Raw genomic sequence first — 27,089 nt, 5'->3', positions numbered from 1 at the left:
TGAGACTGGAAAAATACTATTCATTGTATTTGTTCATTATAATGTAATTTTACGAACAGATTTTTCTGACTTTGTGGCTAATATGAAGTCTCGCGCATAATAGTTTATGCGCATGCGTCCTTACTTCTTCTATTGTTCTGGTGTCTCCGAAGGGACCGTCTTACAGCGCACCTAGAGGTGTGGCATGTGTATTGCATTGTTTTCAGCAAGCAATGCGTTGCCATATGGACCTGATATTTTACTGATCGTTGCCCATGTGGATGCGATATTTTTTTAAATAACATCTCATTGCCGTTGTCGTGTGGATGTAGCCTTAGAGTAGCCAGTTAACCTAACAGCATGTCTTTGGACTGTGGGGGAAACTGGAGTACCTGGAGGAAACCCATGCAGACACAGAGAGAACAGATTTTAAATATTAAGTTTCCCTTATTATTATCCATCCATCCATTATTCATTATTTGACCTTATCCTGTTCTACAGGGTCGCAGGCAAGCTGGAGCCTATCCCAGCTGACTATGGGCGAGAGGCAGGGTACACCCTGGACAAGTTGCCAGATCATCGCAGGGCTGACACATAGAGACAAACAACCATTCACATTCACACCTACGGTCAATTTAGAGTCACCAGTTAACCTAATCTGCATGTCTTTGGACTGTGGGGGAAACCGGAGCACCTGGAGGAAACCCACGCGGACACGGAGAGCAAACTCCACACAGAAAGGCCCTCGTTGGCCACTGGGCTCGAATCCAGAACCTTCTTGCTGTGAGGCGAAAGCGCTAACCACTACACCACCCTTATTATTATTAATTCTTATATTCTGTTAAATGCTTGATTCTCATTGGTCGCTAATTGTGGCGTAATTTTCTATAACAGCAAGGCTCGGACAGTAGTTCAAGCAGTAATGTTTATATTAATGTTCTTGTTTCCATAGCAACAACTTAAACTGTGACTTGGATGGCAGACATGCCACATAAACAGATTTTAAAACGTGGAATTATGGATATGATAACATTTTATTTGAAGGAGTCTCCAGTTTCTAACAGCCAGTGGTTAAGCTATAGATTTAAGATTTCTTCTTCTTCCTTGTCCTGCATTGTTGCCAGGTTAGGGTCCATGTGTTTTATTCCACCTTATTGATCCACGTCATATTAATTGGAGCATAGTTTTATGCCGGATGCCATTCCTGCCACAACTCTCCCATTTTTGGGCTTGGGAAACAACCATTCACACCTACAGGCAATTTCAAATAGCAAATTAAGCAAGCTGCATGTCTTTGGATTGTGCAGGAAGCCCGGGGAGAACATGCAGACTCCACACAGAAAGGCCCCCGTCAACCGCTAAGTTCAAACCCAGAACCTTCTTGCTGTGAGGCAACATTGCTAACCACCGTGCCACCCAATACATTTAACATCTCATCTCATCTCATCTCATCTCATCTCATCATCTCTAGCCGCTTTATCCTTCTACAGGGTCGCAGGCAAGCTGGAGCCTATCCCAGCTGACTACGGGCGAAAGGCGGGGTACACCCTGGACAACTCGCCAGGTCATCACAGGGCTGACACATAGACACAGATAACCATTCACACTCACACCTACGGTCAATTTAGAGTCACCAGTTAACCTAACCTGCATGTCTTTGGACTGTGGGGGAAACCGGAGCACCCGGAGGAAACCCACGCGGACACGGGGAGAACATGCAAACTCCACACAGAAAGGCCCTCGCCAGCCCCAGGGCTCGAACCCAGGACCTTCTTGCTGTGAGGCAACAGCGCTAACCACTACACCACCGTGCCGCCTACATTTAACATTTCTGACAGAAAAATCATGTTTCTCAGTAACACAACAAACAGAAGTTAGAGAGGGAATGTCTGTTTATCGCTGCTATAATCAAAGTAATAATAGGAATTAAACTGTTTTCGCTAATGTTATACTATCAGTGAATGAACAGTACGATGTGTTGTTCTTTAATGAATAAAAATTGCATTTGAGTGTGAATTGCTGTGTTTTTAAGAAGAATATTCACTTTAGGACATACTGTAATTGACAGAAAGGCTTATTTTCTGATAACAGCACATCCCATTATGTTTTATTCCTTATACTGACTCTATGTTGAAGACACACGTGACCATAAATGAAATAAGAAATGTTTTTGTCCTATTTGTATATAATATAAATATTTCTAATTATCCTGTCCACATTCGCTGGATATGAGCAATCGCGTGCTCTGATTGGCTACTCTACTACTAGGCTATCAGCTCATATACCATGAGTAGAGAAAAACAAAATGGTGGAGCGTGTTGCTGAACCAACCGAGGACGAAATTAAAAACTCGACTCAAAAACAAAACGCCAAAAAATACAAAAACAAAACAACAAAATATGGAATAAAAGTATTTGATGGTAAGAACGCATCTTTTTTTATTTTTCAAGTAGGCCTATTATTATTATTATTATTATTATTATTATAGCATTTTTCACAAATTGCTCTTGTCATTTCACCAGTTTATTTACATTCTAAGCAGAAATTATTTTGTTGGACGTTTTGTATAAAGTTTTTATTTATCGAATTTGCAAAAAATAAAAATAAAAATGCTCTGTTTCTCAAAATCCAGGGAATGTGGATAGAATAAAACAGTTATTCCACTCAATCTCGTTGTACATGGCTTCTAGCCAACTCAGTGCTATGTGCCTCGTCGGCTATCAGCTCATGTACGACTCGATTTCGTGGAATAACTGTTAATTATAACTTCATCTTTATTACCACTTATTGTTTCTATGTTGTACAGTTTGAAAAGGCTCAGACAACCATGCTCCCAGTGCTATCAGCATAAATCAGGAAAAAGAAGTCAGACATGTCCTTCAGAACACGAACTTCCTCAGTTAACTCTATAAACATCTGTGGAAAGTATTTTTTGTCTCTTTCTTCCTTACAGATCTGTTGCTCCTGTGGTCCTGCTCCATGCTCGCTATGCTGCTCCTTCTGTCCACCCATCAAGTCCTCCACAAGCACGCGCTTGATGTACACTCTATTCCACATCCTGGCCTGCACTGTGTCTTGCCTCATGCTGTCTCGCACTGTCTCCGAGGCCGTGAGAGAGAATGTGAGTCATTTCATATCCCCTGTCTTCCTTTACTTTCGAAATCCATTGATGTTTAAAGTTCAGATTGGCATTAGTATGCTGTCGACACAGCCTAAAAACATTCAGTCATGGTGCACACAACAGGATCACACTGAAACTTCATTTCACATAGCTGCTATTGTTCATCCCTTTTAGGTGCCTTTCTTTCATGTGGTTTGTGATGAGGCCCATGGTGGAGGAAACTGTGAGATGTTGGTCGGATACTCTGCAGTCTACAGGGTCTGCTTCGGCACAGCCTGCTTCTATCTCATGATGGCCCTTCTTCTTGTGGATGTGAAGTCCAGCCAGGATTTCAGAGCGCTCATCCACAACGGGTCAGTAACATGACAAATCAATCAGAAGGAAGTTCATCACTGATCACAGAGGCCTTTTCTTTTTTTGTTTTTTTTTTAAACAGTACCAGTCACACGCAATAATAAAATCTCACACTACCAGTAACACGCATACACAAAATCCACTCTGAACAACTTAATCGTCATAATCAACATGTGATTTTCAAAGATTTATTTTGTACAGTGTCTTGCAAAATTATCCATCCCCCTTGGTGTTTGTCCTGTTTTGTCGCATTACAAGCTGGAATTAAAATGGATTTTTGGAGGGTTAGCACCATTTAATTTACACAACATGCCTACCACTATAAAGGTTGTTTTATTGTGACACAAACAATAATTAAGATAAAAAAAACACAGAAATCTGGAGTGTGTATAGGTATTCACCCCCAAAGTCAATACTTTGTAGAGCCACCTTTTGCTTCAATTACAGCTGCAAGTCTCTTGGGGTCTGTCTCTATTAGCTTAGCACATCTAGCCACTGGGATTTTTGCCCGTTCCTCAAGGCAAAACTGTTTCTATTCCTTCAAGTTAGATGGGTTGTGTTGGTGTACAGCAATCTTCAAGTTATGCCACAGATTCTCAATTGAATTGAGGTCTGGGCTTTGATTAGGCCATTCCAAGACATTTAAACGTTTCCCTTTAAACCACTCCAGTGTAGCTTTAGCAGTATGTTTAGGGTTATTGTCCTGCTGGAATGTGAACCTTCATCCTTGTCTCAAACCTCTGGCCGACTCAAACAGGTTTTCCTCCAGAACTGCCCTGTATTTAGTGCCATCCATCTTTCCTTCAGTCCTGACCAGCTTTCCTGTCCCTGCAGATGAAAAGCATCCCCACAGCATGATGCTCCCACCACCATGCTTCACTGTAGGAATGGTGTTCTCAGGGTGTCGGGTTTGCTCCACATATGGTGTTTCTCATGATGGCCAAAAAGATCAATTTTAGTCTCATCTGACTAGAGAATCTTCTTCCATGTGTTTGGGGAGTCTGCCACATGCTGTTGGGCAAACTCCAAACATGTTTTCTTAAGCAATGACTTTTTTCTGACCACTCTTCCATAAAGCCCCGCTCTGTGGAGTGTATGGCTTAAAATGGCCCTATGGACAGATACTCCCATCTCCACTGCGGATCTTTGCAGCTCCCTCAGTGTTATCTTTGGTGTTTTTGCTGCATCTCTGATTAATGCCCTCTTTGCCCAGTCTCTGAGTTTTGGTGGGTGGCCTTCTCTTGTCAGGTTTGTAGTGGTGCCATGTTCTTTCCATTTTGCTATCATGGATTTAATGGTGCTCTCTCAGATATTCAAAGTTTGGGATTTTTTTTGTAACTCAACCCTGATCTACACTTCACAACTTTGTCTTTGACCTGTTTGGAGTGCTCCTTGGTTTTCATATTGCTTGCTTAGTAGTGTAGCAGAGTCAGGGTCCTTCCAGAACAGGTTGATTTATACAGACATCATGTGACAGATCATGTGACACTTTGATTGCACACAGGTGGATCTTAATCAACTAATCATGTGACTTATGAAGTGAATTGGTTGGATCAGCTCTTATTTAGGGGTTTCATATGAAAGGGGGCGAATACTTATGCACACTCCAGATTTCTGTTTTTTAATCTTAATTATTGTTTGTATCACAATAAAAAAAACAATGTGCACCTTTAAAGTGGTAGGCATGTTGTGTTCATCAAATGGTGCTAACCCTCCAAAAATCCATTTTAATTCCAGCTTGTAATGCGACAAAACAGGACAAACACCAAGGGGGATGAATACTTTTGCAAGGCACTGTACATGCGAAATTCTGGGTTGACTTTTCAGCCAAGATTGATTGGGCTTTTTTCAAAGACCTGACCTTAATTGATTGTCATTCAATCAATAATTAGTAAAAAAAAAAAAAAAAGTAATTGAGGTCATTCAGGGACCTTTAGTGATTTAGTCAGTCTCGTTCTCTGTTCTCTTTATCTTCACACTCTGCTCAGACTTCCAAAACTTCAACTTCCATGCTAATATGTCATTATTTTGTAGATAGCTAATTAGCAGAGCAAATTCTCCACCTCAACTTAGCGTTGTATATGTTGTGTGTTGTATAGCTGCATGGTGAGTGAGTAAAGAAGTTCTTGCTCTTTTTTTGGGAGCGAACAACAAAACCTGAGCATTATCCTTTATGTTTGAGAACGCTAATTTTTTTTTCTCCTATTAAACGCAATTTTAACTGCCCTAGCAATGCATAGCGAACTAAGCGCACCAGAAGGCCCCTAAGAGCGCTTGAAATGTGCCACAACAGAGCTTGAAATGGTTTATTTATTTATTTATTTATTTAGTGATATGTCAGTGGGAATCGTACAAAAATGCGACATTATGTTAACAGGCTGGCTAACTAATACTACTGGTTTAATCAGTTCCCGCTGCCTGTGCCACAGCCGGTGTCACGTTCATGCACATGTGCGCTGTAACAAATGTTAACTGCATTTTGATTCAAGCACAATCAGTCAGACAAATGTCAGGTTACAATCCTCTCCTGTGCGTCAATGGAAAAAGTATATCCTTCTGGAGCAGACAAGAAAGAAGCAGCAAACAAAACATGAGAAAAAACAGCAAGATAAAAGGTATGTTTAGTATTGGTGGTGCCGAGCTGGTGGGGTCCCCAAATCGGATTCTGCTTAGGGCCCCATTAAAGCTTGGGCTGGCCCTGACTAACAATGTCTCCCTGTGACAGAGTGCCACACAAACCACAACCTCTCAGAAATCATGAAAATACAGCATCAACCAAAACATTTGCATAAGAACCAATCAAAAATATTTGAATATAAACACTCAACTGACATATAATATTAGGTTCAAAATAATTTCCTCATCCTTTACAACTCTTAATCAAAGCAATAGCATTTAACCAGTTGCAAATTTTCCAGGTTTTTTTTTATGATTAAATTTGTCTGTAGCTCTAAAATAAGAATATACAGTCAAAGACACAAACTGGATTCCTGTCTCAGTTCCATGTTCATGTCACTACTGTATAGCCAATTAGCATATTCAGTTTGTTCGGCATTACATTTGATTCCAATCAGTTTCTTTCCTTCTTTTCCAATTACACTATGGCACAGGAAGATTGGACTTCCCAGGATTAGGCTCTTAGGGAATGTGAAAGGGACACACCATGTGCTCAGCGCTAAAGCTCTTACATATCAGGACAGCGCATTGGCCAGGGGTCAAACAGGGCTGATACAGAGACAAAGCTCATTGTGAGCTACAAATAGACTTTACACTCATCTGTTCACTGTTTATGGATTTACACATGTAATAAAACTTTCTCCTGTGCTTTTACCAGATTCTGGTTCTTGAAGTTTATTTTGCTGCTTGGGATGGTCGCAGCTGCCTTCTTCATCCCCACTGATTCTTTCCTGCAAGGTGAGTCCTACTATCTGGCAAAACTATGAAGAAGAAAAAAAATCCACGGACTTGCATCTGAAGTTTTTTCCTTATTGTTTTTTCACAAAGGCTTGACAATTTTTTTTTTTTAAAGATTTTTTTAGGCTTTTTTCACCTTTATTGGATAGGACAGTGTAGAGACAGGACAGGAAATGAGTGGGAGAGAGAGACGGGAAGGGATCAGGAAATGACCTCGGGTCGGAATCGAACCCGGGTCCCCGGATTTATGGTATGGCGCCTTAGTCACCTGAGCCTGTTCTACAGGGTTGCAGGCAAGCGGGAGCCTATCCCAACTGACTATGGGCGAAAGGCGGGGTACACCCTGGACAAGTCGCCAGGTCATCGCGGGGCTGACACATAGACACAGACAACCATTCACACTCACATTCACACCTACGCTCAATTTAGAGTCACCAGTTAACCTAACCTGCATGTCTTTGGACTGTGGGGGAAACCGGAGCACCCAGAGGAAACCCACGCGGACACGGGGAGAACATGCAAACTCCGCACAGAAAGGCCCTCACCGGCCACGGGGCTCGAACCCAGGACCTTCTTGCTGTGAGGTGACAGCGCTAACCACTACACCACCATGCCGCCCCCAAAATGAAAAATTTTATTCATCTCATCTCATTATCTCTAGCCGCTTTATCCTTCTACAGGGTCGCAGGCAAGCTGGAGCCTATCCCAGCTGACTACGGGCGAAAGGCGGGGTACACCCTGGACAAGTCGCCAGGTCATCACAGGGCTGACACATAGACACAGACAACCATTCACACTCACAATCACACCTACGGTCAATTTAGAGTCACCAGTTAACCTAACCTGCATGTCTTTGGACTGTGGGGGAAACCGGAGCACCCGGAGGAAACCCACGCGGACACAGGGAGAACATGCAAACTCCACACAGAAAGGCCCTCGCCGGCCATGGGGCTCGAACCCAGGACCTTCTTGCTGTGAGGCGACAGCGCTAACCACTACACCACCATGCCGCCCCCAAAATGAAAAATTGTATTGTTTTTTGAAAAATATCTGCTCATTTTGAATTTGATGTCAGCAACACGTTTCAAAAAAGTTGGGACAGGGGCGTTTACCACTGTGTTGCATCACCTCTACTTTTAACAACACTGTAAATATTTGGGATCTGAGGAGACCAGTTGCTGCATTTTTGAAAGAGAAATGTTGTCCCATTCTTGCCTGATATACAATTTCAGTTGCTCAACAGTTCGGAGTCTGCTTTGTCGTATTTTGCACTTCATAATGCACCAAATGTTTTAAATGGGAGACAAGTCTGGACTGCAGGCAGGCCACTTTAGCACCTGGAATCTTTTACTATGGAGCCATGCAGTTTTAATATGTGCAGAGAACAGTTTGGCATTGTCTTTCTGAAAGAAGGAAGGCCCTCCCTGAAAAAGATTTTGTCTGGATGGCAGCATATTGCTCTGAAACGTGTATATATATCATTCAGCATTAATGATGTCTTCCCAGATGTTTGGCATTGTCTTTCTGAAAGAAGGAAGGCCCTCCCTGAAAAAGATTTTGTCTGGATGGCAGCATATTGCTCTGAAACGTGTATATATCATTCAGCATTAATGATGTCTTCCCAGATGTACAAGCTACCCATGCCATGTGCACTAATGCACCATCATACCATCACAGATGCTGGATTTTGAACTGTGCACTGATAACAAGCCGGATGGTCCCTCTTCTCTTTAGCCTGGAGGACATGGTGTCCATGATTTTTAAAAAGAATTTCAAATTTCAATTCATCAGACCTCAGGACAGTTTTCCACTTCGCCTCAGTCCATCGTAAAAGAGCTCAGGCCAAGAGAAGGCAGAGGTGTTTCTGGATATTGTTTATATCTGGGTTTAACTTGTATTTGTAGATGCAGTAATGAACTGTTTTCACAGATGCTGGTTTTCTGAAGTGTTCCTGAGCCCATACAGCGATTTCCACTACAGACATGTATCTATTTTTAATGCAGTGTCTCCTGAGGACCTGAAGATCACTGTCAGTTTTCAGCCTTGTCTCTTGCATACAGAGATTTCTCCAGATTCTCTGAATCTTTTAATGATATTATGTACCATAGATGATCTGATCCCCAAATTCTTTGCAATTTTACATTGAGGAATGTTATTCTTAAATTGTTGCACTGTTTGTCCATGCAGTCTTTCACAGAGCGGTGAGCCCCTCCCCATCTTTACTTCTGAGAGACTCCAACTCTCTGAGATGCTCTTTTTATACACAATCATGTTACTCACCTGTTGCCAATTAAGTCAAGTCGTTTGTTTGTATAGCACTTTTAACAATAGACATTGTCCCAAAGCAGTTTTACAGAATCTGAATGACCCAAGACATGAGCCAATTTTATCCCCAATGAGCAAGCCCGTGGTGACCGTGGTGAGGAAAAACTCCCCCAGACGACACGAGGAAAAAACCTTGAGAGGAACCAGACTCAAAAGGGAACCCATCCTCACCTGGACAACAACATGACTATAACATGAACAGGTTTAACATGAAGTCAGTTTCATTGATGTTATAACTCTTCATTAATGGAAACTTGAGTGCAAAACTGTTCATGACAACCGCAGTCCCAAAGTTAGCAAGCCAACTGTAGTCCTCAGCCACAAAAGCCTTACTGTAAGTGTCCAGAGCGTCTTCCAAGTGTGACTTTCAATTGTCCACATGGGGCCGTCCTCCACAGGAGCGATGTGATGAGATTTAACCAAATTACTTTTTTTTTTAGCATTACACAACTTTTTCAGTCTTTTGTTGCCCCGTCCCAACTTTTCTGAAATGTGTTGCTGACATCAAATTGAAAATGAGCATATATTTTTCAAAAAACTATAAAATTTCTCAGTTTCAACATTTGACATGTTGTCTTTGTACTATTTTCAATGAAATATAGGGTTTCCATGATTTGCAAATCTTTACATTCTGTTTTTGTTTGTTTTACACAGTGTCCCAACTTTTTTGGAATTGGGGTTGTGTATACACACACACACACACACACACACACACACACACACAGTCAGTCTGCAGTATATGAATACACTTCTCCTCGACTTCCTCCAGGTGGCACTGTTGGTCCACAGAATTTTTTCCTTTTTTACAGCCACAGTGAGGTTTTCTGTCAGCACCTAATGAATCTACTGTGTTTAGAATCAGTTTTCTGCAGAGAGTAAATGTTATTCATGGAGACTGGCTGTACTCTAGAGGAGTGAGATACTTGGTATTTTCCCTGCCAAGTCAAACAAATCTGCCAACACACCTCATCAGCTCATTAGTAAGCTTCATGATGAGCTGAATCAGGTGTGCTAATAACAGAGCATTTTTTTAAAGGATTTTCCACGAGGAGACCAACTGGTCTGGGCAATACAATCACAGGCCCCAGAGTCCATGCGGCTGCACTGCTGCAGCATATTCTGTGATGCAAAATGGTTCACCAATCACCATACAGACAAACACACTACAGTGACTACACAGCTATCAAGAGCAATTGCCAAGCACAAATGTTATGTCAAAGACACTCAAAGTTACAAAGTAATGACATCGGATTCTGACATCAGCCATCTCAGTAACCAAATTTTAGTTTTGTTTTTCTTAACCAACATGATCTTGTGTGTATATCTTATAACATAGATCTTCGTTTTCCTTGTTAAATGTATACTTACATGGTACTTGGTTAATTAATTGCAACTGATTGAACCAAGGGGTGGCACGGTGGTGTAGTGGTTAGCGCTGTCGCCTCACAGCAAGAAGGTCCGGGTTCGAGCCTGGCGAGGGCCTTTCTGTGCGGAGTTTGCATGTTCTCCCCGTGTCCGCGTGGGTTTCCTCCGGGTGCTCCGGTTTCCCCCACAGTCCAAAGACATGCAGGTTAGGTTAACTGGTGACTCTAAATTGAGCGTAGGTGTGAATGTGAGTGTGAATGGTTGTCTGTGTCTATGTGTCAGCCCTGCGATGACCTGGCGACTTGTCCAGGGTGTACCCCGCCTTTCGCCCGTAGTCAGCTGGGATAGGCTCCAGCTTGCCTGTGACCCTGTAGAAGGATAAAGCGGCTAGAGATGATGAGATGAGATGATTGAACCAAATGATAAGACATAACTTGGTTTAAAATTTGGTCTCCCAGTGAAGCTGGTTTGGCATTGACTAGAAGACCAAATCTGGCCATTTGGTGCTAATAACCTTTTGGTCTCCCAGTAACTATGTTAAAAAATGCTCTGGATCAAGAAAACTTCAAACTAGAGTAGGGAATGTTCTAGAGCAGTGTTTCTCAAAGTGGGGTACAAGGACAGCCAGAGGTCCATGAAGTATAACCAAAGGGTCTGAGATTTAAAAAACAAATAAATAAATAAATAAAAATTCATTTTTAGTTTATTGAATTAATTTATTTTTATTTTTTTACTTTATGTACATTATATTTATTACTGAGTTCTTATGGTTATTAGCCAGTTTGACTTGATGCTTGAATTGAATGGGTTTAATGCAAACCTCAGTAATTCAAAAACAAGTGTAGCTGTAAATAATATCAACTTGGAAATTTTTTTTTTTTTTGTCAGAAGTTTCAGTCATATAAAGCTATATGGTTATCCGCATAGATGCAATAAATAGCCAAAATATTATTGTACAAATTAAATAATGAGTTTATTATTTGAATAGTTGGATTTCTTTTAGAGGGGGTTCATGAAATTTATTTTCCAGTTAAAGAGGTTAAGAGTTCACGGCTGCAAAAAGTTTAAAATTATTTTTCATGATTTATTAATTGTTCCCTCTTTCCTCTTGATCTCTTTTAGCCTGGCACTATGTCGGAGTGGTGGGAGGTTTTTCCTTCATCCTCATTCAGCTTATCCTCATCACTGCTTTTGCTCACACTTGGAATAAGAACTGGTGAGCACAGGGCAGTGGGTTCATGCAGCCAGCATTCATTCACTTCTCTCTGTCTCTCTTATACAGACACCGACACACACTCATACTCACTCCTCCTCCAGCTTGCTGTTTCACACACACAGCTTGTCCCCAGATGTCTGTGGGATCTAACAGGTAGCATGAGGCATCACTTATTCAACACAGCAGACATGACAAGACTGTAGCTCCAGAAAAAAAAAGAAAAAAAACCAGAATGCTTTCCCTGCAGAAAATGGCATCAGTCCAAGAAAAACCCACAGTAGTACAAACACTCCTGTTACTGTGTTAACATCCGGAGTAAAGTCAACCTCACTACTCTTATGTCTCGCTGTTCTTCCTCAGGTTAACTGGTGCAGCTGAAGATAAGAAGTGGTATGTGGCGGTCATGTGTGCCACCTTCTTTTTCTATACCGTCGCCACTGCGGCCTTTACCTTCATGTACAAGTACTACACACACCCGGCTGCGTGCCGTCTCAACAAAGCACTGCTGTTTACCAACCTGGGCCTGTGCACAGTCATGTCCTTCATCGCCGTCACCCCCTGTGTCCAGCAAAGTTAGTTACAGCAAATCTATATGTAATACAGTAATAAGTAGTAAGTCAGGGTTAATGGACTTTCTTGTACATGGTACATGGTGACAAAATGTCTTTAAGATTCTAACACCAATCACCTTGCCTTTTTTTTTAACCTACAATACAGAACAACCCCTGACTCTAATTACAGTAACGTCAAAGATAATATCCTAAAGACTCAGCCTTTATCCCGTTTTCTTACTGTTGCTTGATACATATCTGGGGTGGGGGGAGCTAACTAACTAACTAACTAACTAACTAACTAACTAACTAACTAACTAACTAGACTCCTATAATAATCTCATCTCATCATCTCTAGCCACTTTATCCTGTTCTACAGGGTCGCAGGCAAGCTGGAGCCTATCCCAGCTGACTACGGGCGAAAGGCGGGGTACACCCTGGACAAGTCGCCAGGTCATCACAGGGCTGACACATAGACACAGACAACCATTCACACTCACAATCACACCTACGGTCAATTTAGAGTCACCAGTTAACCTAACCTGCATGTCTTTGGACTGTGGGGGAAACCGGAGCACCCGGAGGAAACCCACGCGGACACAGGGAGAACATGCAAACTCCGCACAGAAAGGCCCTCGCCGGCCACGGGGCTCGAACCCGGACCTTCTTGCTGTGAGGCGACAGCGCTAACCACTACACCACCGTGCTGCCCTCCTATAATAATAATAATAATAATAATAATAATAAAGTGTTAGTCAGTAATATAAGTCACAAGCCCTTTTTTTTTTTTTTGTCTGGTTACTGATCCTTAATTTTACAAAACAATCAGGTAATCAACAGTAAATATCTTTCACTACAGTTATAGAGAGACTTGTGCTTCTTTTAATGTTTAATAATTGTACGAAGGAATTGTACACATGGTTGGTAGTAAATCCACATATTTGTGTACTTAATAGCCAATTTAGCCAATATGTTTTATTATTTACGTATGCTGAATGTGGAGCAGACTGTCCACTGACATATGCTATAAATATGCTAAATGACTGGGCAGTTATAGCAGTGCACTGGTTGACAGTATATCTAAACTTTAGGAGTGAGACTGGTAAAGATTCTCTTTGTCTACTTTATTTTAGTGACAACTCTGTTTCAGATAAACACATAATTATAAGTTGCTATGGATAAAAGCTTCAGCCAAACAAATAAATGTAAATGCAAATGTAGTAGATGATATTTAACAGTTATTCCACTAAATCAAGTCATACATGAGCTGATAGCCGATGAGGCACGTAACACCGAGTTGTCTATAAGCCATGTATGACGAGATTGAGTGGAATAACTGTTTTATTCTATCTACAATGACTGGATTTTGAGAAACGGAGCATTTTTATTTTTTGCAAATTCGATAAATAAGAACTTCGTACAAAACGTCCAACCAAATAATTTCCGCTTAGGTGGACTTCTTAAAAACTTATCAATGGCTGCATGAATTGACTTTAGTGTTGTTTTTTTGTAGAAAGTGCTGTCTTGCCGAGGTATAGAATCGCTTTAGACATTCATTTAATTTTTCCTTGGACATTTCAGTCATGTCATTTTCAAACTTCTTTGAGCTTTTGAACCAGTCTAAAAAAAATTCAACAAGTTTTAATGCTTAAAGATGAAGAATGTAAGCAAACCGGCAAAATGACCATAGCAATTTGTGAAAAATGCAATAATAATAATAATAATAATAATAATAATAATTCTTGAAAAATAAATAAGATACGTTCTTACCATCAAATACTTTCATTCCATATTTTGTTGCTTTTTTGTATTTTGGGGGGTTTTGGTTTCGAGTAGAGTTTTTATTTCATCCTCGGTTGGTTCAGCAACATGCTCCGCCATTTTGTTTTTCTCTACTCACGGTATATGAGCTGATAGCCTAGTAGCAGAGTAGCCAATCAGAGCGCATGGCTGGTCATATCCAGTGAATATGGATAGAATAAACAGTGTACTGTATAAAGTACTGTAATTATCTGTAATTATATTACAGTACTTGACCATAAATGTTGGGTTTTTGTGGTAATATTTTGGTTTAGCAAAGCTGGCAGCTCTGTATTCATACACAGAGTTACAAAAAAGCCATGTTTGAATTCATCACTGAAGATCTATAAACAAACAAAGAGACACAATGAGTTGTGAAGACATTCCCAGTCATGTAACATGTAACCCCAATACAAATTAATCAGAGTAGAGACACCACAGGCTCTCAAAATACTCAGTGAAAGCCTTGATTCACTACTTCACTACATCTAGACTATTAAAATGACCAGGGCTGAGTTTCCCAAAAGTATTGCAATGCTAAGATCATCTTAAATGGGAGAGAGAGAGTGTTCAACATGATGCTCGCTCTACTATTTAACAATGGTCTTTATGCTGCAGTGCTTTTCAGAAATTCAACCCTTGACACTTGAATACCTTCAGAGACAATCTAGAAATGAAATGAAAAACAAAGATGCAGACTGTTTATCAGTTTATCAAGACTACACCAGCAATTGAGCACAACTACACTGACACGTACAATGAGTTTATTTTGTTTAAGGTATTTGAAGATATTTAGTTGGTAGTAACTCTTTCTTTGGTCTTTTCCTTGTGTTCAGAACAGCCACGCTCAGGACTGTTGCAGGCCTCCATCATCAGCTGCTACGTCATGTACCTGACCTTTTCCGCCCTGTCCAGCCGTCCACCTGAGAAAGGTGCAGCAAACACCCACACACAAAACACCCCCCCCCCCCCCCACACACACACACAAAACACACACACACATATATATACATATATATATATATATATATATACACACACGGGCGGCACGGTGGTGTAGTGGTTAGCGCTGTCGCCTCACAGCAAGAAGGTCCGGGTTCGAGCCCCATGGCCGGCGAGGGCCTTTCTGTGTGGAGTTTGCATGTTCTCCCCGTGTCCGCGTGGGTTTCCTCCGGGTGCTCAGGTTTCCCCCACAGTCCAAAGACATGCAGGTTAGGTTAACTGGTGACTCTAAATTGACCGTAGGTGTGAGTGTGAATGGTTGTCTGTGTCTACCGTATGTGTCAGCCCTGTGATGACCTGGCGACTTGTCCAGGGTGTACCCCGCCTTTCGCCCGTAGTCAGCTGGGATAGGCTCCAGCTTGCCTGCGACCCTGTAGAACAGGATAAAGCGGCTAGAGATAATGAGATGAGATGAGACATATATACATGCACAAAACCGCAAGCAAAATCTTTCCCTGAACAACGTGATATGTAATTTACAGTGGATATAAAAAGTCTACACACCCCGTTAAAATGATAGGTTTTTCTGATGTAAAAAAACGAGACCATGATAAATCATTTCACAACTTTTTCCACCTTTAATGTGACCTATAACCTGTACAATTCAATTGAAAACCAAACAAATCTGTTGGGGGGGGGAAAAACATAAAAAAAAAGTACAATAAGCTGGTTGCATAAGTGTACACACCCTTAAACTAATACTTTGTTGAAGCACCTTTTGATTTAATTACAGCATTCAGTCTTTTTGGGTTCACACCTACCATCAAGTAAAATGACTCTGATTAACCCCAAATAAAGTTCAGACATTTACTCAGTTGCATCCTCCAGCAAAAGCCAGGGTTCACAGAGAGCTTACAAAGCAGCAAAGGGATCTCATTGTTGAAAGGTATCAGTCAGGAGAAGGGTACAAAAACATTTCCACAGCATTAGATATACCATGGAGCACAGTGAAGACAGTCATCAAGAAGTGGAGAGAATATGGGACGACAGTGACATTACTGAGAACTGGACGTCCCTCCAAAATTGATGAAAAGACAAGACGAAAACTGGTCAGGGAGGCTGCCAAGAGGCCTACAGCAACACTGAAGGAGCTGCAGGAATTTCTGGCAAGTACTGGTTGTGTACTACATGGGACAACAATCTCCCGTATTCTCCATATGTCTGGATTATGAGGTAGGGTCAAAGAAAAACATCCAGGCCCAGCTAAATTTTGCAAAAAAAAAAAAAAATCAACTCTCCCAAAAGCATGTGGGAAAATGTGTTATGGTCTGATGAAAGCAAGGTTGAACTTTTTGGCCACAATTCCGAAAGGTATGTTTGTCGCAAAAATAACACTGCACTTCACCAAAAGAACCCCATACCCACGGTGAAGCATGGTGGTGGCAGCATCATGTTTTGGGGTTGTTTTTCTTCAGCTGGAACAGGGGCTTTAGTCAAGGTGGAGGGAATTATGAACAGTTCTAAATACCAGTCAATTTTGGCCCAAAACCTTCAGGTGTCTGCTAGAAAGCTGAAGATGAAGAGGAATTTCATCTTTCAGCATGACAATGACCCCAAAAAAGTTTTGGAACGGCCCAGCCAGAGCCCAGACCTAAATCCAATTGAAAATCTGTGGGGTGACCTGAAGAGGGCTGTGCACAAGAGACGCCCTCACAATCTGACAGATTTGGAGCGCTTTTGCAAGGAAGAGTGGGCAAATATCACCAAGTCTAGATGTGGCAGGCTGATAGACTCCGACCCAAAAAGACTGAATGCTGTAATTAAAACAAAAGGTGCTTCAACAAAGTATTAGTTTAAGGGTGTGCACACTTATGCAACCAGCTTATTGTACATTTTTTTATTTTTTATGTTTTTCCCCCGAACAGATTTGTTTGTTTTTTAGTTGAATTGTACAGGTTATAGGTCACATTAAAGGTGGGAAAAGTTTTGAAATTATTTATCGTGGTTTCTTTTTTTTTTTTTTACATCAGAAAAAAAACACCTCTCATTTTAACAGGGTGTGTACACTTTTTATATCCACTGTATAGCATAGCATCATTTTAAGGGATTGATGGATGCATGGTTTCACTATGCTCTATGTCTGTTTTTTGTGTTTAGTCACTAATCAGAATTAAAAGCAATGTGGAAGCCCACATCACCTTCTGAAAGCAATAAATGGCATCCCATTAACACAGTAATGCATGATGGAGGTACTGTTGTGTACCATTTAGGCAATGTGTTGAGTGGAAATATAATCTAGTTCAACCCGTAGGAGTAAAGGGATAAGTAGTTGTCAATCATTTGAACAATCAGGGGTTGTAAAGGCCTTTGCTGAGGTGTTCTGAGGTGATCACACTGTCCCATTAAGCTATGGTCTGACTCACAGAAACATAAAGGGAACCATGAATGAAAAGACAAGCCTAAACCCGATTCTTAACTCTTATCTGTCTTCAGGTTATACTCTATGTGGATGAAACTTGGACTCGGCTTAGCTTCAGTCCATGGATTGCATGTATCTCAAGGGAAATTTAGCTGTTTGGGTCCTGAACAGTATAGGTATATTTTTTATTCCCTGTCCTTCTGTGGTTGAACAGAATGGGATGGGGGGGAGACAAGGAGTTACTGGAGAATGCAAAAGTTTCAGGAACTCTTTACTGTTCTTTTGTATCCCTTTTAAAATCTGGAAATGTCCATAATGGGTCATGATCAGGGCGGCACGGTGGTGTAGTGGTTAGCGCTGTCGCCTCACAGCAAGAAGGTCCGGGTTCAAGCCCCGTGGCCGGCGAGGGCCTTTCTGTGCGGAGTTTGCATGTTCCCACTACACCACCGTGCTGCCCCTAACGTGAAAGTAAGGTTAATAATATAAACTGAGATTACACATTTTTCAGTTTCACTCAAATTAGGGTGGTGCAAAAATGAGTACACCCCACAACAAAAACTACTACATCTAGTACTTTGTATGGCCTCCATGATTTTTAATGGCAGCACTAAGTCTTCTAGGCATGGAATGAACAAGTTGGCGACATTTTGCAACATCAATCTTTTTCCATTCTTCAACAATGACCTATTTTAGTGACTGGATGCTGGATGGAGAGTGATGCTCAACTTGTCTCTTCAGAATTCCCCATAGGTGTTCGATTGGGTTCAGATCAGGAGACGTACTTGGCCACGGAATCACTTTCACCCTGTTCTTCTTCAGAAATCCAACAGTGGCCTTAGATTTGTGTTTAGGATCATTGTCATGTTGGAAAAGTGCACGACGACCAAGGGCACGGAGTGATGGTAGCATCTTCTCTTTCAGTATAGAGCAATACATCTGTGAATTCATGATGCCATCAATGAAATGCAGCTCCCCGACACCAGCAGCACTCATGCAGCCCCACATAAGGACACTGCCACCACCATGTTTCACTGGAGGCACCAGGCATTTTTCTTTGTATTCCTCACCTTTGCGACGCCATACAGTTTTGAAGCCATCAGTTCCAAAAACGTTTATCTTGGTCTCATCACTCCAGAGTATAGAGTCCCAGTAGTCTTCATCTTTGTCAGCATGGGCCCTGGCAAACTCTAGGCGGGCTTTTTTGTGCCTGGGCTTTAGGAGAGGCTTCTTTCGTGGATGGCATCCATGCATGCCATTCCTCTGCAGTGTACGCTGTATTGTGTCACGGGAAACAGTCACCCCAGTTTGGCTTTCTACTTCTTTAGATAACTGCAGTGAACTTGCATGCCGATTTTCTTCAACCCTTCGCACCAGAAGACGCTCCTGTTGAGGTGTTAACTTCCGTGGACGACCTGGACGTCTCTGTGAGACGGTTGCAGTTCCATCTTTCTTAAATTTTTGTACCACTTTTGCTACAGTATTCTGACTGATAAGTAAAGCTTTGCTGATCTTCTTGTAGCCTTCACCTTTGTGGTGTAAAGAAATTATTTTCTTTGGGGAATTCTGAAGAGACAAGTTGAGCATCACTCTCCATCCAGCATCCAGTCACTAAAAGAGGTCATTGTTGAAGAATGGAAAAAGATTGATGTTGCAAAATGTTGCCAACTTGTTCATTCCATGCCTAGAAGACTTGGTGCTGTCATTAAAAATCATGGAGGTCATATAAAGTACTAGATGTAGTAGTTTTTGTTGTGGGGTGTACTCATTTTTGCACCACCCTAATTTGAGTAAAAGTGAAAAATGTGTGATCTAAGTTATATTATTAACCTTACTTTCACGTTATAAGTTAAACAGATGTTATATTAAACTTTGTCTTTTCAGCATTTCGGAAATTGTTTGTGTTCATTGAGATATTGTTTAAAATGTTACTTTTCAAAGGGGGTGTACTCATTTACGCTGAGCACTGTATATTAGAAAAATAAAGATGCCAGATGTTTCAATTAAATATGGTGCCAACATTGTAAAAGAAAATAAACTGAAGCTTGAGTTTTAAGTTATAGAAATCAAAATGGGGGCGGCATGGTGGTGTAGTGGTTAGCACTGTCGCCTCACAGCAAGAAGGTCCTGGGTTCAAGCCCCGTGGCCGGCGAGGGCCTTTCTGTGTGGAGTTTGCATGTTCTCCCTGTGTCCGCATGGGTTTCCTCCGGGTGCTCCGGTTTCCCCCACAGTCCAAAGACATGCAGGTTAGGTGTAAATGTGAGTGTGAATGGTTGTTTGTCTCTGTGTCAGCCCTGCGATAACCTGGCGACTTGTCCAGGGTGTACCCCGCCTTTCGCCCGTAGTCAGCTGGGATAGGCTCCAGCTTGCCTGCGACCCTGCAGAACAGGATAAGCAGCTACAGATAATGGATGGCTGGAAATCAAAATAGGTGAAAAGGAAGATCGGTATTAGCAGAGGATTTTATTATCCTGGAGTCTGTTGAGGTGTATATATCATTACGAGACTTTGTGTAAAATATGCTTATAAGTTGTCTCCAGGCGGTATGGGGTTATGCTTTGACATGTTTGATGAATATGCAGTGTCAGTTTGCTGTAAAACATAAAACAGCTTTTCAACACGCACAAACTTTTGCAATAATATGACATTTTACTTCCTCTTTAACAACAACTAGGTCAGGAGTTGTACAATTGTGTGCAATGTCCTCTCTGAACCTATAGCAATCTGGAGCTTTAATCTCATCTGAGAAGAAATCTAATTGTCCTTAAGCAGGCCTTCAGTGTTCCATTGACTGGAGCCCAATTCAAATTCCTGCAGAACTGAATCACAAGCCCTTCAGGGTGAAGATGATCACATAAGCACAGACTTAAATTAACTTTCTACACATAGCAACAGAAGACTGGAAAATGTATCTGCTTTGTGTGTATGTTTTTCAGTGGAATACCAGGGTGTCAACGTGACAGCTTGCTACCCTAACGTGGGCAGGGACGAGATTCAAAACGAAGGAAATGTTGTAGCTGTCATCGGCGCTGCCATTATGTACTGCTGTGTGCTCTTCGCATGGTGAGTGTTTTCACGCATCCAGATCAATACACTCTGTGTGTCTGCATTTCATTAACAACTCATGTTCCCCTTCAGTAATGAGGCTTCTTACTTGGCTGAAGTTTTTGGACCATTCTGGATGATTAAAGTTTATCGATACGAGTTCCAGGTGGGTTGCACCTCCCATGTAGCCTTGGCACCTCTATTGGTCTCATTGATTTGACACCATTAACAACAACAATAGCACTACATTCACTTTTAAAATATGTGCAAACAAAATTAATAACTGTGCAAGTGAGATTAAAACAGTCTTTCTTTAGTGATGTAGCTGAGGTTGAGGAACTGTCAGTCATAATTCACAGACTATGTTGTCAGTTCAGGTATTTCTACCTGTGTGGGGTTGTTTTTTTCCCTCTGAGTTTTCCAGTGTGGAGTACAGTGGTAGGGTTTATATTTAATTTAAAAAAAAATCAGATACAGATATCTCATCTCATCTCATTATCTCTAGCCGCTTTATCCTTCTACAGGGTCGCAGGCAAGCTGGAGCCTATCCCAGCCGACTACGGGCGAAAGGCGGGGTACACCCTGGACAAGTCGCCAGGTCATCACAGGGCTGACACATAGACACAGACAACCATTCACACTCACATTCACACCTACGGTCAATTTAGAGTCACCAGTTAACCTAACCTGCATGTCTTTGGACTGTGGGGGAAACCGGAGCACCCGGAGGAAACCCACGCGGACACGGGGAGAACATGCAAACTCCACACAGAAAGGCCCCCGCCGGCTCCGGGGCTCGAACCCAGGACCTTCTTGCTGTGAGGCGACAGCGCTAACCACTACACCACCGTGCCGCCAGATACAGATATTTGAAGCACTAAACACACACAGTGTCATTGTGTTCTGCCATGATTTGGTGTAAAAGGGTGGTCAATTTTACACCATGGTTTAAGGTATTTGTACTGTCGACAATGTCGTCTGCAAACAGCATGCACCATGGAGGTAAAAGGTCGGCCTCCGTGGTGTATGCGGTTTGCAGACGACATTGTTTCGATTAGTGATGAAGTAGAAGAAAAGTTGGAAAAATGGAAGAAGGCAGTAGAGGACCAGAAGTGGACAGTAATGAAGTACATTTACTTGAGTACTGTACTTAAGTACACTTTGAGTATCTGTACTTTACTTGAGTATTATTTTCTTTGGAAACTTATGACTGTAACTTCACTACATTTGAAAGACAAATATCGTACTTTTCACTCCACTACATTTCTATCAAGGTCCTCATTACTATGAAGCAGCTTTGAAAGCAGATGTTTCTTTTCTTTTCTAAAACATGATTGGTTTTTTCGCAGGTGACACTGAGACAGCTGATCAGTAATCACTAGGATCATTTCACATCCATAGACTGGATAAAATTAAGTTCAGTGATTTCTCAGCAGCATTATTTTAACACGATCAGTTGATGGCAGAATGGAAGGAGGCGGTTCTTCTGGGGAATGCACACACCCAGGGCCATACCTAGAACCCATGTTTCAGTTTTCTGAAAGGATTAAAGAATAATTTCGTTTTAAATGTTTGCTGAAGGGTGGCACGGTGGTGTAGTGGTTAGCGCTGTCGCCTCACAGCAAGAAGGTCCGGGTTCAAGCCCCGTGGCTGGCGAGGGCCTTTCTGTGTGGAGTTTGCATGTTCTCCCCGTGTCCGCGTGGGTTTCCTCCGGGTGCTCCGGTTTCCCCCACAGTCCAAAGACATGCAGGTTAGGTTAACTGGTGACTCTAAATTGACCGTAGGTGTGAATGTGAGTGTGAATGGTTGTCTGTGTCTATGTGTCAGCCCTGTGATGACCTGGCGACTTGTCCAGGGTGTACCCCGCCTTTCGCCCGTAGTCAGCTGGGATAGGCTCCAGCTTGCCTGCGACCCTGTAGAACAGGATAAAGCGGCTACAGATAATGAGATGATGAGATGTTTGCTGAAAGTGAACCACATCACAGCCTACAAAAACCAACCTGCGGAAGCATATTGAGGGATGTAAATGTTTTATTCCAAGAGAAAGCTTGCAACCAAGTTGTGTGTGCTTTTAGAGCTAGCAATAACGTTGCAATAGCTATGCAGTCTGGTTAGTCAAATGACTTTCTATGGATTTGCCCGCCAAGCTGCCGTAGCCTTGTCCACGGCTAACGTTAACACACACAGTAGCTAGTTAACTTAGACACTGTTAGTTAGCATGTAAAAATGGAGTTACGCTAACATGAATAACGTTAACTTATCTGAAGTCCTTTCAGAAATGGGTTTTAGCATAATATTGCCAAATAAACAGAATGTAGAAATCTTTCTTTTCTAGTAGCATTAGCTACCCAGTATGATTTTTGAGTTTGAAAAGAGTTTGCTAGCATGTCAGGTGGAACTTCACTGGCTAGCTAGCTTAATGTTAAACCAGCATGATGGCACAGCATGCGTTCATTTTGTGAATTCACATTTCTGTCTTTGGTAACGGCGTTAGGTTTTGTAAGCGTCGTGGCAATAATACAACGATGCGTTGACAGAAAATGTACTTTTAATACTTTTAAGTATTTTTAAAAGCAAGTACTTCAGTACTTTAACTTAAGTAAAAAAAAAAAGACTGGACAACTTTCACTTGTCCTGTAGAGGACAGAGGATTAAAGATAAGCTGAATGAAAACCGAATACCTTAGTTTCAACAATGATCAAGATCTCACAATCAAGCTGCAAGGAGAAAGATTGAAGAGAGTGGAAAAATTCAAGTATCTGGGTTCAATAGTGTTAAGAGCTGGTGAATTGGATGAGGAAGTAATGCATCATATACAGTGCAGATGGAGAAATTGGAAAAGAGTGTCAGGTGTGTTGTTGTGTGACCGGAGAATAAGTGCGAGAGTGAAAGGACAAGTCAGTGGTTAGACCAGCTGGTTACTACAGAAACGCGGATGCTGAGGTGGATGTGCGGCGTGATGAGGAGGGACAGGATTAGAAATGAAAGAATTAGAGGGACAATGAAAGTCGGGAAGATATCAGAGAAAGTATAGGAAAGGAGGTTGCAGTCATACTGTATGGTCATGTGAGGAGGAGTATTTTGGTAGAAGAGTGATAGAAATGGAGGTGGAAGGAAAAAGAAAAAGAGGAAGACTGAAACAAAGATGGTTAGAAAGTATTAGAATGGACCTAAGAGAGAAAGGCTTGTCTGGACAGGAAATGAGCAATCGTGCAGTATGAAAGACTTGTCAAATCCATCGACCCCACAGAGAAGTGGGAGAAAATGTCAGTAGAAGTAAGTACTGGATCGTTGCCTGTTTAATAGCTAGAACTTGTCCAGCATTTCTGTATACTGTAGTTAAACTGTCTTGATACTCACCATCTTGTTTATCAAAATAGTTGCTCTGTTTCTTGGAGTATATGTACCATACATTTACCTGGTTAATATCTCATTCATCTCATTATCTCTAGCCGCTTTATCCTTCTACAGGGTCGCAGGCAAGCTGGAGCCTATCCCAGCTGACTACGGGCGAAAGGCGGGGTACACCCTGGACAAGTCGCCAGGTCATCACAGGGCTGACACATAGACACAGACAACCATTCACACTCACATTCACACCTACGGTCAATTTAGAGTCACCAGTTAACCTAACCTGCATGTCTTTGGACTGTGGGGGAAACCGGAGCACCCGGAGGAAACCCACGCGGACACGGGGAGAACATGCAAACTCCACACAGAAAGGCCCTCGCCGGCCCTCGAACCCAGGACCTTCTTGCTGTGAGGCGACAGCGCTAACCACTACACCACCGTGCCGCCCTCCTGGTTAATATGTTTTACATAAAATAAAGTGTTACTGTTATTATTTTTAAAATACATTCTCATTGATAGTATCTCATTCTTGGTTAATCCTGTCTTGTATCTGCCGTGATGTTTTCACCCACAATCCTCTAATACTACAGTCACACAATGTTAATTTAATTTGCTCATTTGTGTTTGAAATTACAGAAAGCCACATGTTGTTTCTGCTGCCCTGAACAAGAGGAGGGTAAGAACAGAACTGAGCCTCACACTTCACAATCGCTACTTGCTAATAAATTAGATGTCCATTAATTACTATGGACCAATTTGCTCTTTCAGCAAAGGAAGAGTTTGTAATTGACGACGAAAGCAAAGGGTGCCAGAAGGTGATCCATAACGAGAGTCACCGTGTGGCCTACAGCTACTTCTTCTTCCATTTTGTCTTCTTCCTAGCCTCCCTGTACGTCATGATGACCCTTACCAATTGGTTCAGGTCCGTTGGAAAGAGCTTAACACTGATGATCTGGTTTAGAGAGTTGTGATTATTGTTAGGCCCTGAATAAAAGATAACCTGTTAGATCTATTTACTTTACACTTCACTTCCTCCTGTAGCTATGAGACAGCAGTGTTGGAGACCACTTTCACCCATGGCAGCTACTCGACCTTCTATGTGAAGCTCTCCTCATGCTGGGCCTGTGTTCTGCTCTACCTGTGGCTCCTCTTGGGCCCACTGTGCCGCTGCCGTTCCGATCCAAAACAGCCACAACGCTCACGGATCAAAAGACGAATGGCTTCCCAGTGCCACGTGAGTGTCAGCGTGTGACTTTTTCTCAGGTCCCATGGGGTCATGGGGTGCAGCTGAGAAACAGTCCTTATCTTATCAGGAAATGGGAGAGTCCAGAACTCTCAGCACCGAGGAAGAGATTTTACTACAAGCATTCTCATGCTTCATGAATACAGCTGGACTCCAAGAAGCATAAAGATAAGGCTGGAACAATCTGTGTGTTTACAATTACGGTGACCAAGCAGTTGCCGATATTGCCAAAAGGATTACAAAGGTGAACAAGATACCTGTCCCTTTTTCAGATAGGAATAATGTCAGCTTTAGACACTTCCTCTAGCGGACTGCTGGTTAGAAGAAATTAACTCAGACGATAACTGGATTAGATCTGTTGAAATGAAATGTATGTATAGTTTTATTTTTAAAATGTCATTCACTGTTTGTGTGAATTATGAGCTGTCCTGTTACTTGTCGTTGCTGTTGCTCAGTGATCTGTTACTGGTACATAAAGCAGCCATATGCTGCAGGGGATGGGTTCATCCACTTCCTGGCTATAGCGTGAATGAAAACTTTGAACTATAATCATTTTACTAGAGCAACCTAACCCTAATTACAAGCTTAATTTGGAGCATTTTATGTCACTGTTATGGAAGAACAAGCTATTTTTGTAAATATATATTTCTAACAAACCACACATAACAAGTTGATCCGTTTCTGTGCAGTTATTCACGGAAATAAGTGAAGGGGATATGCAATACTTCCTGTTTGCTTTCTCTCTAAATGTCAATTCACCTTTTTTTTTTGTATGAAGACACATTCTGTTCCACAGATACTCAGATTTTATTTTACCAAGCATTTCAGTCCAGCTCCATTAGATGTGCTTTAAAAAAAGGAGCCCATGACGTTTGTTGCTGTTGCTTTATGCATCACCACCATGTTTGGACTGGATGACCACAGGAGTCATGAAATAATCCTGCCAGTCACAGCCATGATACTGGTTTGTGCCAAATTCAGATCAAACTTGTTAATGGCACTGATTACTCCTGTCAGCAGACTCAAGACACATACTGGGCACATGAGCTGTACTGAAGAACCCAGTTGCCTTCCAAGTTACCAATGAAGACATGAAGATACCTGTCATTACACAGTTTAAACTTACTTCAGTCCAGGGAGGTGGTAGTGAAATATGGAGAATTCGTGCCAGCTGGAATCTGTCATGCTTTTTTATTTGTGACATGAGGGCAATGTGCCGTACCAAAAAAGCAAAATCTTGTTTTATCTCTTCTGTGAAATTCTTTGCATTGCATTTCACTTTAATCATCGTGTTGTTGTAGTAGTGCCACACTGAGCTGTAATCACTATACGGTGTCCAATCATAGCCCTAAGCTGTTCTTGGGGGCGTGGTTGTAAGCAAAGGGACAAGGGCCTGAAATCATCATTTTCCAGGTGGTATTGCATTCCATACAAGAAAATACCCTTTAGTAAAGTGTTTATCATTGCAATGCTTATGAGTGTTACAGCTCATGACCATTCAGCTAAAGACAAGAGTAGTGATGAATAATAGGAGTACTTCCTAAATACTGTACTGAAAGTATAATTCTGCATTATGAACATTCATTCATATATATATATATATATATATATATATATATATATATATATATATATAATCTCATCTCATTATCTCTAGCCGCTTTATCCTGTTCTAGAGGGTCGCAGGCAAGCCGGAGCCTATCCCAGCTGACTACGGGCGAAAGGCAGGGTACACCCTGGACAAGTCGCCAGGTCATCACAGGGCTGACACATAGACACAGACAACCATTCACACTCACATTCACACCTACGGTCAGTTTAGAGTCACCAGTTAACCTAACCTGCATGTCTTTGGACTGTGGGGGAAACCGGAGCACCCGGAGGAAACCCACGCGGACACGGGGAGAACATGCAAACTCCACACAGAAAGGCCCTCGCCGGCCACGGGGCTCAAACCCGGACCTTCT

General features: G+C 41.9%; 1 protein-coding gene across 1 annotated transcript; it reads left to right on the top strand.

Moving 5' to 3' along the window:
• The first annotated feature begins 2,851 nt into the window (after positions 1-2,851).
• serinc4 (serine incorporator 4) lies at positions 2,852-25,131 on the top strand. Its single transcript, XM_060911556.1, has 11 exons — positions 2,852-3,100; positions 3,275-3,453; positions 6,789-6,868; positions 11,681-11,774; positions 12,135-12,346; positions 14,962-15,057; positions 20,420-20,546; positions 20,622-20,694; positions 24,516-24,555; positions 24,648-24,801; positions 24,921-25,131. The coding sequence occupies exons 1-11, from the start codon at positions 2,852-2,854 to the stop codon at positions 25,129-25,131; spliced, it is 1,515 nt and encodes a 504-aa protein (XP_060767539.1).
• Positions 25,132-27,089: the final 1,958 nt, after the last annotated feature.

The sequence above is a fragment of the Neoarius graeffei genome, chromosome 27, assembly GCF_027579695.1.
Source record: "Neoarius graeffei isolate fNeoGra1 chromosome 27, fNeoGra1.pri, whole genome shotgun sequence".
In the NCBI taxonomy this organism is placed as follows: Eukaryota; Metazoa; Chordata; class Actinopteri; order Siluriformes; family Ariidae; genus Neoarius; species Neoarius graeffei.
The sequence above is the reverse complement of the archived record's forward strand: the minus strand, read 5'-3'. Positions and strand labels throughout refer to the sequence as shown.

Excerpts from the sequence above, each read along its gene's own strand:
- serinc4 (XM_060911556.1), top strand. The coding sequence starts at position 2,852 with ATGTCCTTCAGAACACGAACTTCCTCAGTTAACTCTATAAACATCTGT. Across the intron at positions 6,869-11,680 it reads CACTGATTCTTTCCTGCAAG|CCTGGCACTATGTCGGAGTG; the intron begins GTGAGTCCTACT and ends GATCTCTTTTAG. Across the intron at positions 15,058-20,419 it reads CAGCCGTCCACCTGAGAAAG|TGGAATACCAGGGTGTCAAC; the intron begins GTGCAGCAAACA and ends TATGTTTTTCAG.